The sequence below is a fragment of the Sander vitreus genome, chromosome 18 (assembly GCF_031162955.1).
Source record: "Sander vitreus isolate 19-12246 chromosome 18, sanVit1, whole genome shotgun sequence".
In the NCBI taxonomy this organism is placed as follows: domain Eukaryota; kingdom Metazoa; phylum Chordata; class Actinopteri; order Perciformes; family Percidae; genus Sander; species Sander vitreus.
This window is the reverse complement of record NC_135872.1, coordinates 6,982,559-6,998,806: the sequence shown is the minus strand read 5'-3', so window position 1 is coordinate 6,998,806 and position 16,248 is coordinate 6,982,559. Positions and strand designations below refer to the sequence as shown.

General features: G+C 39.7%; 1 protein-coding gene across 12 annotated transcripts in view; it reads left to right on the top strand.

The window, feature by feature from the left end:
* The window catches only part of dnmt3aa (DNA (cytosine-5-)-methyltransferase 3 alpha a), a 57,295-nt gene that overhangs the window by 38,684 nt on the left and 2,363 nt on the right, over window positions 1-16,248 (top strand). For 8 of the 12 annotated variants that reach the window (XM_078274225.1, XM_078274233.1, XM_078274226.1 and 5 more), the window contains 10 exons: window positions 669-781; window positions 1,716-1,899; window positions 3,771-3,855; window positions 4,549-4,694; window positions 4,895-4,985; window positions 5,156-5,304; window positions 8,428-8,513; window positions 8,684-8,753; window positions 9,358-9,476; window positions 9,722-15,446. In XM_078274225.1, the coding sequence (XP_078130351.1) occupies window positions 669-781; window positions 1,716-1,899; window positions 3,771-3,855; window positions 4,549-4,694; window positions 4,895-4,985; window positions 5,156-5,304; window positions 8,428-8,513; window positions 8,684-8,753; window positions 9,358-9,476; window positions 9,722-9,863 (1,185 nt within the window). In that variant the 3' untranslated portion in view covers window positions 9,864-15,446. Of the gene's footprint in view, window positions 1-668; window positions 782-1,715; window positions 1,900-3,770; window positions 3,856-4,548; window positions 4,695-4,894; window positions 4,986-5,155; window positions 5,305-8,427; window positions 8,514-8,683; window positions 8,754-9,357; window positions 9,477-9,721; window positions 15,447-16,248 lie in introns of those variants that run through there. The other 4 variants (XM_078274228.1, XM_078274234.1, XM_078274227.1 and 1 more) reach the window with 3 other exon arrangements.

Genomic DNA, 16,248 nt, shown 5'->3' with positions numbered 1-16,248 from the left:
GTTACTGAAGTATCATGCGTAAAACTGTTAATTATATTAAACATCAGTTTGATGATTTTACATCGTCATATTGATATTGGAAACATTTTCTTATTGGTATTATGACATTAATTTCAAATGCATCACCCCAGCCCTAGTAATAATGGATATATTGATACACACAGGAAGTTAAATACATGTACCAAACACTATCTGCATACAGACTAAGGCTACAACTAATTACGACTACGAAATCCGACTATTTTTATTTTTAATTAACAGATTATGCATTTTGTCTGTAAAAAATTGCGAAAAATGTCCGACATAATTTTCCCTAGCCCACGGTGACCTCTTCAGATTGTTTGATTTGTTAGTCCGACAGCCAAAAATGCTAAATATATTCAAATCACAAAGATATAAAACAGAGAAAAGTCTTAAATCCTCACATTTGAGAAGCCGAAACCAGAGAATATTTTACTTTCAACTTCAACAAAACATTAGAACAACACATGTCTCAGCTCCTGTGGAAGTTGCACTTTGAAAGCAATACAATCTTGTTGAATATTGGTGACGCCTGTGATACAGTATTACACAGACACATGGAAACAGTAGAAACACCAGATTTCATAGACAACATAGACACACTCCATCTGTGCCTCTCTTCTGATTCTGTTTTGTTTCTCTGGCAGAACTCGTTCCTGGAGTGCGCCTACCAGTACGACGATGACGGCTACCAGTCCTACTGCACCATCTGCTGTGGAGGAAGGGAGGTGCTCATGTGTGGCAACAACAACTGCTGTAGGTCAGTATAAAACTGTATATAAACACTGTCGGGTTTGGGATTGGCAAGCAGCTTCTACTTGTGGCCAGGACAAGGTTTTGGATTTCACATCGACACAAACAATTTACCCATAAATGTCAAAATGGGATGTATGGCTCCTTTCATTGGCAATTGAGTCAGCCGATTCATGTGGAGCCGATTTATTTATGTAAATATACAGTTTATTTTGACAACCAGGCGCTGACCTCATCTCTGCACACATTCAACAGCTCAACACATTAGATATTGGGAGTCATGCAGTGGAAGAAGTTCTCATACCTTAGTAGCAATACTACATTGTTAAAATACTCTGTTACAAGTGAAAGTCCTACATTAAAAATCTTACTTAAGTACAAAAGTATTAGCATCAACATATACTTAAAGTACCAAAAGTAAAAGCACTTTTGGGTACTGCTGGGTAGCTTAATACATAAAATATCATAATTTGTTAGTTGATTTATATTTTGTATTAATAACCTGCAAAGTAACAAATGTTGTGTAGTTTGTAAATGTAGTGGAGTAAAAAGTACAATATTGGCTTCCAAAGTGTAATGGATAAGAAGTATGAAGTAGCATAAATGGAAATACAAGTACGCTAAAAAAAAGTACATTTCATATACTTTACAGTTACATTGCATTAATTGAGTCATGATAATAAACATCATCCCAAAACTGCTTCAGATACTGAGCACAAAGCACCACCTACTATGTAAGGAAATATTATCTAGCGAAATTAGAAGATCAGTCCACAAAATAATTTATGGATATTTGTAAAAAGAAAATTACAAAATCATAAGCAGTAATAAATACACAGGTCTCATAGTGTGTGTGTGTGTGTGTGTGTGTGTGTGTGTGTGTGTGTGTGTGTGTGTGTGTGTGTGTGTGTGTGTGTGTGTGTGTGTGTGTGTGCACGCAGGTGTTTCTGTGTGGAGTGTGTGGACCTGTTGGTCGGAGCCGGCTCGGCAGCGGCAGCCATCAAAGAAGACCCGTGGAACTGCTACATGTGTGGGTCCCGGACCGCCTACGGGTTACTGCGGCGACGGGACGACTGGCCCTGCAGACTACAACACTTCTTTGCCAACAACCATGAACAGGACTTTGTGAGTCTGACAGTTGCCTTGTTTCCATTCATTTAATTCCTGCTCTTTATACAATATATAGTCACGCTTTGCCAGATCTTCCTCGACAGCGCTGCAAAGGAGGGTCTGGCTAGGCCACACAGCATTCCGGGATGGTTTATTGGCATTTCTTTAAACCAATCACAATCGTCTTGGGAACTTGTTTTGGTGGAACGTGTGTACGTTTAAAAGTTGTTTTAGTCGTGCAACAGAAAACTCAGATTGGACAGATAGTCTAGCTAGCTGTCTGGATTTACCCTGCAGAGATCTGAGGAGCAGTTAATCATAGTCCTCAGAAATCCACCGGAGTTTAAAATGCCAACACAAAGAAAGCGGAAGGTAACGGACATCTGGCTGAAAAGGGTGACATCAGGCGTAATTTCCGGTGGCAACGGAGCAATCCCGGAAGTGGAACGTCGTGGATATAGACTATACAATATATAACACATATTAAATTATTATAAAGATAACAGTTTTCTTGAAAAGGAGTTCACGATACTGTTTATAGTAGTACAGTATAGATATGATTGTAATTTGCATCCACAAAGTTTAATGATGAATTACATCAATGCAGATAAAGCCTACTTAAATATGGAGTAAGGAGTGTGTCCCTAGAATAGTTAACAAGTTTTATGTTTTTCAAAGAAATCTCTTATATATTGATACATTATAAAAATGCTAATTAAATTGCCTTCTTTTTAAGAGAGTGGAAAAACTATTTCAATTTTTTTCTTTGTCAGTGTAGAAATACTCTGTTACAAGTAAAAGTCCTGCATTCAATATCTTACTTAGGTAGAAATACTGTTTTATCATCGCAATATACTAGCTATAGTACCAACATTAAAAAGGGCTCATTATGCAGAATGACTTTAATGTTGCAGCAGGCGGAGTATTAATAATTTAAATCTGCAAAGTAACTACAAACTAAAGTTAACAAATAAATGTAGTAGAGTAAAAAGTACAATATTGTCTTCCAAATTGTAGGGCAGTAGAAGTTTAAAGTAGCATAATGTGTACTAATTAAAGTACAGTACTTGAGCAAACGTACCACTGAATGTGACAAAGGTTCCCCAGCAGGTATCATCATGTTTCCAGGAACATTAGAGTTATGTGGTATGCGTCAAATTCGTTTTTAAAATAATGGTTAAAAATAGAAATAATTTCTATTTCCATTATTGATATCATTTAACAACGTGTCTGCTTATCATACTTCATATCTGGTGACACACTCCAGACTCTCCTACTTCTATATTGACCTGTACTTCTGTACTATACTATACTCCATTCCTTCTACAATTACCCATTATACCAACCTAGTCCTGACAACGGGCTATAAGTCAATTAGTTGTCGTAAATTTGATATATTTGCCATCCTAATCTAATCTGCTATCATAACCTTGCTGAAATACATCACAGTTAAACGGGAAAATATCTGGAGATCAGTGATGCTTCTGTTCTCGGGCTCGTCAGCTCTAAATTATCCATGGAGGCCAAAACACATCAAAACAGAACATGTTCACATTCAATTATTGATGTTCTTCAGCCAGACTTCGTGCCAAAAGATCAGATCATCATCATGAATAAAGCTGATGGGTTATGTGCAGCTCTCTCTACATACTGTAAAGCTTAAAATGTATCTAATCTTGTTTTAAATGAATTCGAACAACATAAAAAAGAATAAACAAAAAAACTTTAAATTCAAGACACAAAAGTAAATAAGTATATATAAAAGCAAGAATAAGCCAAATAAATAAATACTCTTGTCCAAAAAGGAGTAGGAAGAAGCAAAATGCTTTTTCGGGTCCTACCCCTTTTCATCAATGTCTTTTCTTCCTTTTAATTCTCTCTTTTAGGAGCCAGCCAAGTTGTATCCTCCAGTTGCAGCAGAGAAGAGGAAACCAATCCGAGTTCTCTCCCTGTTTGACGGCATTGCCACAGGTACATATGTGGAGCATGATTATATTCATTATCGAATTAATCTACTGATTGTCTGTCAGTCCACCGCTTTTTGTCCAGACTGAAATATATCTACAACTATTGGATGCATTGTCCTAAAAGTTAATTTAGCATCATCACTTAAATGTGTCTAATACTCTGGTTTGTGACATAATTCTTCCAAAACTGGATTGACATTCCCGTACATCCTCAGCTGATCTTTATGTTTAGTGCTAATTGGCAAAAGTTAGCATACACGCTAAACCAAGATGGTAAACCCCTGGTGACACCTGACAACCTAATACCATTAAAGAAAACATTGAAAATGTCCCCAGCACAAGTTTCCAAGGCCGAGAGAGAGGCTAGAACTGGAGAATTTTTATCGAATAAATGACTTAAATTATTGATTTATTAAAAGGTTGTTGCTGGCTAATTTTCTGTCAATAAACTAATCAATCATTCAACTAATCATTTCAGCTCTAGATGTCTGTGAGACTGTAATAGAAACTTTGAGGAAAAGTAATTGTTTTTGGTCTCAATGCTAGAGTAAAGTAGTTATTTTTGCAGTGAATGCTCCCACCGTTTTTAATCTTTATTTAACCAAATGAATGTGTGTGTGTGTGTGTGTGTGTGTGTGTGTGTGTGTGTGTGTGTGTGTGTGTGTGTGTGTGTGTGTGTGTGTGTGCGCGCACTAAGGTCTGTTGGTGCTGAAGGATTTAGGCATGCAGGTTGACAAGTACGTGGCTTCTGAGGTGTGTGAGGACTCCATCACTGTCGGCATGGTCCGACACCAGGGTCGCATCATGTACGTGGGTGACGTACGCAACGTAACACACAAACATGTAAGTGAAACTTTGTTTCTAGGATTCAAGGCTGAATAAATTGTCATGTGTAACATTGTGGAGACATTCACACATCAAAACACACAAGATGCATTATGTGTAAATTTGTAAATTTCTTCTTACATGCTAGTTGATTGTTTTTGATTGTTCTACTTCTTCAAACTGCTTTTTAACCCTTCTTTCTGTGCTCATGCTGTTAGATCGAAGAGTGGGGACCATTTGACCTGGTAATAGGAGGAAGCCCCTGCAACGACCTCTCCATAGTCAACCCTGCAAGGAAAGGCCTTTTTGGTAAGAAGCCATCTTCAAATCTGTCTGGGTTGACAGTCCCACCAGAGTAAATTAAAAAACTTGAAGGGACCAAGTGAAATTAAATATTAATACCACAAATGCTCAGAGGCACTGAATGTTCTTCGTGTGAAATGAAATATGGACCCTGAACTTTCTCTCTTTTCCCGCAGAGGGAACCGGCCGGTTGTTTTTCGAGTTTTACCGTCTGCTGCACGAGGCTCGACCAAAAGCAGGCGACGAGCGTCCGTTCTACTGGCTGTTTGAGAATGTGGTCGCTATGGGAGTCAGCGACAAACGGGACATCTCCCGCTTTTTAGAGGTACAGGGGCATGAACACAGCCACGACAGTTATAAAATACATACATATACATAAAGATTCCAATCAATCACACACATTTAACAAGTGTGTGATGACTGAAGCAGGAGAGAGAAGAAATATAAAGTCCCAGGCAGATGCTCTATGTCGCTGCTCTGTCAGGAAATGTAAACCACCCACCTTATAATGCATTTTGACTATAGAGCGTTTTTTAGATGCTTAACGAGGCTTTTTATAGCCACCCAAAAAGTACCTACAGCAAGCAAAAAACGGGCCGAATACATCAAACAGACTGTACGACAGCAGGGGAAACCACAGACTGTCCCATTCACACTGACCTGGCAGCTTTGCCCCACGCCCACCCAATACACACACACACACACACACACACACACACACACACACTACCCTCCATCTTAACGGAGAATTCCGGCCAATTTTTACGTTAATCTTGATCGCTATAAATATGCGTGTACTTTCGTTTGAAAAAAAACCGACCCGAATCGGTGTAGGCAACACGGAGTAGCTGCAGCTACGTGTACAAGCTTCCACTGAGCTAAAACGGCAGTTGTCAGGGCAAGTTTTAGAGTGCCTTTGTGCCTCTTAACAGACACAAAATGCAATTAAAATGTCTGTGCAACATGAACAGGGCCCTAACGTGACAACATGCGTTTTCAACTCAGACATTGTTTTAATTCACCTACCCTGTCTCGATTCTGCTGGTAGCTAGCTCGCCCTGTTAGCTGCTAGCTGCCGTCCGTGATAAGTGTGTTCAGTCAAAATATCACGCAGCAGTTCCGTGTGTATTTGTACCTCATCCATTTTGTGTGTGATCGATCTGGTGTTGTAGGAGGCTTGGCAGTGTCTATTTGTGTGGTAGTTTTAGCCGCGTTAGCAGGCCCAACCGTCCGGCATCCTTGAGCTACAAATACACACGGAACTGCTGCGTGATATTTTGGCTGAACACACTTATCACGGATGGCAGCTAGCAGCTAGCAGCTAACAGGGCAAGTTAGCTACCAGCAGAATCGAGACAGGGTAGGTGAATTAAAACAATGTCTGAGTTGAAAACGCATGTTGTTGTCACGTTAGGGCCCTGTTCATGTTGCACAGACATTTTAATTGCATTTGTGTCTGTTAAGAGGCACAAAGGCACTCTAAAACTTGCCCTGACAACTGCCGTTTTAGCTCAGCGGAAGCTTGTACACGTAGCTGCAGCTACTCTGTGTTGCCTGCACCGATTTGGGTCAGGGTTTTTTCAAACGAAAGTACACGCATATTTATATTTATAGCGATCAAGATTAACGTAAAAATTGGCCGGAATTCTGCTTTAACTTGTTTAACTTATACAGTTAAACATCATCTTGAGCAAATTGCCTTTCACTATTTGTTCCACTTAAAGCTATAGTGCGAAGTTTCTGTCGCCACTATGAGGAATTCTGAGGGCCCTATTTTAACGATCTAAGCACACGGCGTGAAGCGCATGGCGCAGGTGCGTTTAGGGCGTGTCCAAATCCACTTTTGCTAGTTTGACAGCGGAAAAAAGGGTCCATGCGCCAGGCGCATGGTTCAAAAGGGTTGTACTTAGTGTCTTCATTAATTCATAGGTGTGTTTTGGGCGTAACATGCAATAAACCTATCAGAGTGTCATCTCCCATTCCCTTTAAAGGAACGCTGACTTATTGGGACTTAGCTTAGCTTATTCACCGTAACCCCCAGAGTTAGATAAATCCATACATACCCTTCTCATCTCCGTGCGTGTTGTAACTCTGTCCGAAGGCCCCACCTGATCTACAGCCATCTTCTAACCGTATATAAACTGGGAACTATATTCTCAGAAAGGCGAAGCATTGCTACTCTCTGCTCGGGGCTTCTCAGGTGCTGCAAGCATATCACTTCGCCCAAGTAGCAGAAGTAGCAGTGCTTCGCCTTTCTGAGAATATAGTTCCCAGTTTATATACGGTTAGAAGATGGCTGTGTCTCATGTGACCTTGTTATTTGTACATGCTGTGACTATACAAGTCACAACATGTAAATAGGAACATGTTGGCGTTATTTTGTCACTTATTTGGAGTAGTAGGCTAGTTGGAACCTGTTACGTCCAGGATCTGTGCTAGGCTAAGCTACCGGTGGGGCCGTCGGACAGAGTTACAACGCGCACGGAGATGAGAAGGGTATGGACTTGTCTAACTCTGGGGAAAACAGGAGCTGCAGCAATGTGCAGTACAACAAAAATATGGGTTTTTTTGAGAATTAAACCATGTAAACCTATTCTGGTACAACCTCAAAATACAATTATGAACCTGAAAATGAGCATAATGGCCACTTTAAAATAACAATGAAATGCTGCGCTATTGACTTTAGACCAGGTTTTTGTTGGTCAATGGCGCGATTACTTCCCGCTGCCTCAAGATAGCAATACGCCAAGAATTCACCTGAACACACCTCCCTGTAAGACCAGCACGCCCATGGGCGCAAAGATGGGCGCAGGTGCATTTGTTATTTAAACGACGCGGGCGCTGGACGAGAAATTTACAACTGCGTCGGTCTTAAACTAGCAAAGACACTTGCGTTGGGCTTTGTGCCGTGCTGCGCCGGGTGCAAGATAGGGCCCTAAGTAATGACAACAAAACTGTCGGCGCTTCCACATGATGTGAGCCTTCCGTGATCGCGCACCACCCCCACCCCTCCTCCATGCAGTTGCTAGTAGCCAAGGACGACACGGAGGGTTATAAAAACACAATGGATTCTTCAGAAGAGGTAATTATCTTCACTGGAGTTTCTGCACGCGAAAGTCGCCAGACGACACAATCTTCTCAACATAGCCCTACTGAGAAATACAGAGAGAGACGTGTGGATCTGATAGTCTTAGCTTTGTAGCAACTCATTTGGCAACGGACGTTAACTAATATCAAAAAGTTATGCAATAAAGCTTTATTATTAGGACAAAACAAACATTTTAACAAACTGAAGAAAAAAACATTTTTAGCTTGTGTAAAAAACATCAGGGTCATCATATGATAACATACAGAGACCTATAGTATGACACTTGGAGGAGTCTTCCTCTCAGACAGGAAGATGTTCATATTAAATGAAACAGAAAGTAACCCTGCTATTCCACTTCAGTGTAACCCAGTGATGATCGATGCCAAGGAGGTCTCTGCTGCCCATCGCGCTCGCTATTTCTGGGGAAACCTGCCAGGCATGTCCAGGTGATACACACACACACACACACACACACACACACACACACACACATCATTGTTAGGATCAGTTTACTTTCAGTTTACTTGATTACAAGTCTGACTTTTTCATCAATATATGAAAGCTGAATTAAAAGTGATGATTTAATATTTTGTCCCCTTTTTTATCCATCTTCCAGACCTCTGACACCCATGACGAATGACAAGCTGGACCTACAAGAGTGTCTCGAGCACGGGCGTACAGCCAAGGTATGGTGGATACCTGTGAGTGAGTGAGTGTGTGTGTGTGTGTGTGTGTGTGTGTGTGTGTGTGTGTGTGTGTGTGTGTGTGTGTGTGTGTGTGTGTGTGTATATATGTGTGTGTGTGTTTGTCTGTGCTTATTATCATATGGTATCTAATAAGTTTTTGAAGTAAAAAGCCAAATGTGGAAAGTATTTAAATTCTATTTGATAAAAAAGAAAAAAAAGTTGGGAATTTGGCCGACAAATTAATGTCAGTGGTGTCAAATAATGAACTGATATGCCTACAGCATCTAAAAGTTAATGTCCAGGATATATTGAAATAGAAAAATAAGAAATCTGTACAGTATATATTTATTATTATTATTTGTACTGCGTCTTATTCCTGCTACTGTCTCACCTTTGCTCTACCAGCAAGAGGATTTGTCAGTTCTTTAGCAAATAATCATTTGTTACCGTTGACTTTTTCATGATGCATCGTAGAAAGTTGCTGTACAAAAAGGAGGATAGCTGTAGGATTAAATAAGGGTTTGTGTGTGTCTGTCTGTCTGTCTGTCTGTCTGTCTGTCTGTCTGTGTTGTTGTGTGTGTTTGGGTTTGGATGTTAATTCCAGTTTGAGAAGTTGCGTACGATAACGACACGCTCCAACTCTGTGAAGCAGGGGAAAGACGAGCATTTCCCCGTCTTCATGGACAACAAGGAGGACATCCTCTGGTGTACTGAGATGGAAAGGTACAGTGGTGTGTGTTTGTGTCTCTGCCCCTAACTCCCATTTGGAATATGTTTGTTTCTGATCTTGCTTTTAGTACTTTATTAACTTTGTGTACTTATGTATACGTTTTCTATCTCTTGGTGATTAATTGATTATAATAATAGTTGCTAATTAACTCTCTGTCAATCGCAAATCATTTATTGACTTATTGTTTCTTTTAAATCCAATTCAAACTAAAATGATCAAATGTTGTGTGTGTCTCCAGGGTGTTTGGTTTCCCCGTCCACTACACCGACGTGTCCAACATGAGTCGTCTGGCCAGGCAAAGGCTTCTGGGACGTTCCTGGAGCGTCCCCGTCATCAGGCACCTCTTTGCCCCGCTCAAGGAATACTTTGCCTGCAACTAGTCACGCACCAACTCTCTCTCTCTCTCACACACACACACACACACACACACACACACACACACACACACACACACACACTGTATGTATACAATATACAGCTACTGTAGTACATGAAGGTTGGCTGACACAGGATGACACAGATGAATGGAGGGAGATACACACACACACACACACACACACACACACACACACACACACACACACACACACACAGTAAAGGACTGCTTCCCTAGACCCCATGTAGACCACTGGCTGACTTTAGTCCCCTGGTGCTACCTTGCTGATTTACAAACACACATACACACACACACACACACACACACACACACACATACTGGTGCAGGTTTTCTGTACTTTGTTCACAAGCAAACTTCCTGTCCAACCTTGAAACCGGTGTCTTCTGGCTTTACTTTGTTATAGCAGCTGGAGTTCAAACCTCCACAGTGCGCAGAAATGACAAAGATGCCTAACATTTCAGTTTTTTAACATCTCTCTGAGTATATTAACACACCAGGGAATCCCTCTTAACTGTAACACTTAACTCTATTCCTGCGTAGTGACAGTGCTGCTGGTGTATTACAGTGCAAAGAACACAAATATACAAACACACACACACACACACACACACACACACACACCTGTTAACGTTCATGGTGCTGGTGAGGCAGTGATAGATTCCAAATGGTGCCACTTTAATACAACACTTTTAAAGTTTTTGGTGCTCTTGGAGACTTCAAGTCTCTGCATGTTTCAGTCGCTACAGTTTTGTGTCCCTAACTTAGTTCACCCAAATGCTTACAAGCAGGTGGAGGCAACACTAAGTCAGAGAGGTGGATTTTTAAGATCTATTTATTTGTCAAATTTAGTGAGAGTGTGCAAAGGAGCATCCAGCAACTATGATCAGATAGATTCATATGAAGCTTTCACTAATGTGACTGACTACAACTAAATGATATTGGAATTTGTTCTGTTTACTTGGTGGAAAAGCTGCTCTGGAGTTAGAAATAATTAACAAATAAAAACAAAGGTTTTTGTGGAAAAATAACACCAAAAAAGTCTTCATCGTCCCCTGAGGAAGACCACTTTTGTCTTAAATGCTGTCAGTAATTTGCGCCTTATGAAATACTGAAATAAATGAGTGAATTTTCGGGGATGCCACAGCAGTTTGAGGTTATTTTTTTCTTTGTTAACCTGTATTGGTTACAGAATCCCCACTAGCTTCCAGACAAATATACGTACATGGGACAAAATCTAGACATTGACAGAAAAAGAAATCAAAATGAACAAGAGGAAGATGAAAACATATTTAAAGTATTTTAAAGTTAGTTTAAAATGAGACTAATTTTGATACAAAATCTAGACAAAATAAGAGACATAATAAGTGATATTGATTAGCATGTTTCTTCAAGAATATACTTTTTTAAGTAACATCTGAGCCAAGATCATAATGTAAAGCCTTGCAACTCATCTTTAGTGTTTGGAGCGCCCTCCAGTGGGCAGAGAAGCAGTATGAAGAGAGTGCATAACAAGGACACACACTCATGATGGGGTAAAACAATCCTATTAGTAGTCACTGGATTAGAAACATTGTAAAACTAAAGACAGAATAAAGTCGGCTTTTATACTTAATACCTACCTAGTGCCACGTAACTTAATGAAGTTTCGCTTTAACAGTGTATTATTTCTTGGTGGTTTTTGCAATATTTTAGTCAGTGATTGTACATCAAGGTCTGTTAATGTCTTGGTGAATATGCTGTGATATTCTGCACACTAGAGGCATCTTAAGGGTTTACTCCCTCATGTTTAGTATCCGCTGGTATGCAAAACTTACTTGATAACATTTGTAAAAGTGCTGTTGTATTGCATTGGTTACTGTTAGCTGTTGCTCAAATGACTGTGATGTTCATCTTAATAGTGCAAAGTTGGAATAATACTGTATGTCACTTTAGTAATCACGTCGCTTTCCTGATAGAGGCTGTAGCCAGAAGTTGAGGTTGGATGTTACAGGTGATGTCTGCATAAAGTTAGTCCCAGTAAACATACTGTACCTGGAGAGTAGATGTCATACTGTACTAATGTACCAAACCTTGGTCTACTTAATGGGATCATTTTGTTAGGTTGGCAGTGAAAAAGGACACTATTTTATTATGTTGATGTACTGGAGGGAAGTTTCTGTTCAGATAATCTTTAGACAAAGTCTGGCAAAACAGTTTTACTATGAAATGACCACATAAGGTAGTATTCATGTAGCCTGGTTTGTTTTTAGCCATCATGCGAGTTGTGACCTTTTTGAAGATCATGAATACCTGCCAACATCATTAAATGTGCTATGTGAGTTTTCTTGCTATTTAAGGGATTGGAGATTTTAACTTCATTTTAAATAAGATATATTTATTTTTAATGGCACAGTCAAGTACACACACACATATACAGTCATGTGGTTTTATTTCAGTTAGCCTAATAGCTGAGCAGTCAACTTTCGCAAGGGTGTCCTAATTTTTTCACGACTATATATATATATGACTCTAGACTACACTGCATAAGGTCTGCTGTCTGGATTTTGTGTCAAAATCTCAGTTTAAGACCGCTAGACCTTCCTCCTATCCCTCAAAAGCCACTTAAGAGGGTTGCTCCAAAAACGATCAATCTTCTCCTCCACCCAACGAGTTTTAATTCGTCCAGTGAGATTATTTCTGCCTCCAGAGCAGCACTGCCTCTGAGAAACATTGAACTAAACTAACGGCTTTTTAAGGAGTTCAGTGTCGTGCTCATCGCAACATTTAGAGTAAAAGGAGGAAGTTTGGTGAAAAAGTTCAAACTTGTCACAGTCTACCTAATGCAGTTACGCTCCTACTTTGCTTCATAGAGATCCAAAATGTCCTCCAGTTTTATCGCAGCCACATCCACTGAAACCAGAGGCAGACCTGTACTCTGTAGACACTATGCTGGTTTTCTACTTCCTATGACTGAAACAGATAGCCCTGTATAAATAACAGATACTTCCTTATATCACACAGATACAATTGTACCACCTGTTTCTGGGTGTTTCTTCTGCCTTTCTGCCCAATGCATGCTGGGAAAAACTCTGTGAACTTGAATAGGAATAAGCAGGTGAAGAAAAATGGCTTGTCATGAAATAAAATGTTTCCAAGACTACAATACACACAGACAATATGTGTAGAAGTCCCAATATACTAATGTTTTATTTAAACAGGGCTGTCTTTTGAGAAAACATCAATTTCAGTCTGGTGCTTTTGGTCCTCAGGCGGCCATCTTTTTCCAGGAAGCCTTCCAATCCTCTGACCATCCTCAGACACTAGCTAACAACTGGACACATGCAGTCTATGCTGACACACACACACACACACACACACACACACACACACACACACACACACATGCACAGTTATAAAAACCAACAATATACCAGCAGGTTCAACGTTTTTTCCATTATGTTTACTTTCCATTTATACAACCAACCTTCAGGTGTTTTATAAACTCTTAAAACTCTTTTTTACAGTGCTCTTGCAGGTTACACACACACAGACACACAGACACACACACAGACACTTGCTGGAAAACAGTGCCGACTTTCACGCTTTCTCTGAACTCCTTTCGCTACAAAACATCAACACACATACACACACACTGTGTTTTTGCCGGCTGCCTGTTGCCATCAGGCTTCCCATGGCGCTGCCAGGTGTGACATCATCACCCTGCGTCGCTTGGTGCTCCCAGACCCTTCACCCAAAACCCCCCAACTCCCTGAACCCCGGGTGCTGCATGTCCGTCAGTCAGTGTATTCTCCGATTCCATGTTAGATTAGGGAGTAATGATAATAATAATCATGGTAATAATAATTACAATAATAATCCGTTATTGTGTGTGTGTACTGTTCCAGGTTGGTGCTCAGTTCAGTTCAGTCTCAGCCTAGAGGGGAGAGAGAGAGGCTAGAGAAAGCATATATTAAAGTTAGTATAGTGACTTGTTCTATTGTATCCAAGGATGCCGGAAGAAATTGTTAAGCGGATGAGCTGAAGGAAACTCTCAAACAAGAGCGAGTTGAAATAACACAGAATGTAGGGTTGTAGAAGAGGCAGGTGTAGGTGAAACTATCAAAACGATCTATCAATAAATACCCACAAATCATACCCAGTAGAATCTGGGGAAAATGGATAATAATTTCCCCGTGTTAAGGCGAAATCCAAAGTTCCCAGTTGTTCCCAAAGTTTTGGTCAGACACTCCTGAAGGCGAGATCATCAACAATATAGGAAAGCAAAAGAAAAGTCTTCTACATAAAATTAGGCTTGCATTTCCTGGTTTCTTCTGAAATATTGGACAGTTTTATTTCTAAGGCTGCAAGGAACAATTATTTTCTCGGTTAAAAAAAAAAAAAAAAAAAACGTCAGCAAATAGTGAAACATACCGATATCAAGTTCCCCCGAGCCGAATGTGAGGTCTTAAAACAATTTATTTTGTTGAACCAACAGTCAAACCCCCAAACATATTCAGTTTACTATCATGGAAGACATAGAAGAAACCAGATAATAATCACGTCTGAGAAGCTGGAGCCAGATAATTTTTTTTTCTTTAAAACATTATTTTAAATGATAAATCAATTATCTGCTTTAGTCTTCCATTTCCACACTTACAAATCATTCAACTGAAACAATCTGAGAAGGGAAATTATTCAGCACAGAGTTTGTTTTGTTTAGTTGCACATGCTAAAATCAATGCATGCACTGTATCTGATATCTGAAATCTGTCCTCTGCTTGAGAGATGTGGGAAGATGAAGACATGAAATGCTTCCCCATCTTTGGATGTTATATCTTATTATAAAGTATATATTTGGAAAACATTAATATCGTAAGAAGTTGAGTTTTCTGAAATCAGAAGTTTGAGTGTGGAACCTGTGACGAGGGGTGACAGCCAGCTGTTTTTTAAAGTCTCACAAGCCAAAAGGCTTCAAAAGCCAAAAACCACCGGCTCAAAAGCAGAACTTCAGCTCATTTCGTGTAATTTCAAAATCTGTTTGAGAGTGCAGTCGGAACAAAAAAGCGAAAGAAATGGAGATGCTATTTTTAAACGATGGGTGACAAGGTGATGATGTTCCTGTTCGCCCATCAACAGCTTTTAGGTTGAGTGATGCGCTGTTTCGAACACTGATACACTTACAAGCACATACACACGCAGAAATACATGCACAACATGTGCATTAACACGCGCGCACACACACACACGCAGAGATACATGCACAACACCTACAAATACAATGCTGTGGCGCATGCAGACACTCATCTCATGGACTAAAGGAAAGATGAGCTTTTAGGAAAAAGGAGGACCTGGTGGTGTTTCAAAAGGTGCTAAAATTTTATCTGAAAATAAGAAAAATATATTGTTAGGAGTATAAATCAAGTTTGTCTTTACAATGACTGTATTTAAGTTTGTCGTAGTAATGAAAGGCACTATTATTATTTTACTCTTGTATGAATATGAACTAATTAAAAAGGCATTTTAACTTTGTACTTGAACAATGTAAGAAATGAACCGTGAATAAAAAAAAAAGGACTGTTTCTTGTGATTTAGTCTAAAGGCTCAGTGTTATCTACCTTCAAGGGTGTAACTTTGGGTTCAACATTTGGGTGGGGTTGAGAGAAAATTGAAATTTTGAGCATCAAACACTTCATTTCCTGCATTCTGGTGATTTTTTCTGCAACAATTTGTGCCTTTTCTCAATCAATTTATGGTACAAATGTCTTTATTTATGTAAAGGAAATTATAATAAGTTTTTTAGGGTGGGGGCCAGTTTTGATTATTAAGGGGGGTTGTAACCCCCCTCCACCCCCCCCTGTAAATTTCACCTATATCTACCTTTATGTCAGTTAAGGGTGTAACTAGTCTTTTTCAACAGCTTATTCAACTGTCTTTGATGTCAGTTTCCTCTGACACAGTTTGCTGATATCAAATCAACACAATATCACTCAGCATTTTCCTCATCTGTTGTTACTCGGTGTGGACACACATCAAACTCTTGCAGGTGACGGTTTGTCACCTTGTGAGAGTTTGTTGAGGATAGCAGGAGTTGGCCTTTACGCCAAACTCTGCCTACTCTTAATAACTGACATAAAAAAATAATAATTGAATTTAGAAGTCATAGTTGTTACACCCCTAATATCAGTGTATGTCTGTGTCTGTCTTTAAACAAGCTAAAGCCCAGTGGTTCCAGTGTGTTAAAGAACAGAATGGATTGAAATATGTTAAAAAACGCTCTTTTAAGTGCTTAGGAATGTTCTAATTTACCATCACGTCGATGATGACAGGGATGTTGCGGGTACTTCTTATGGACAGCAGATGTATCTCGGCACTGTTGCTAAATGTGTAGG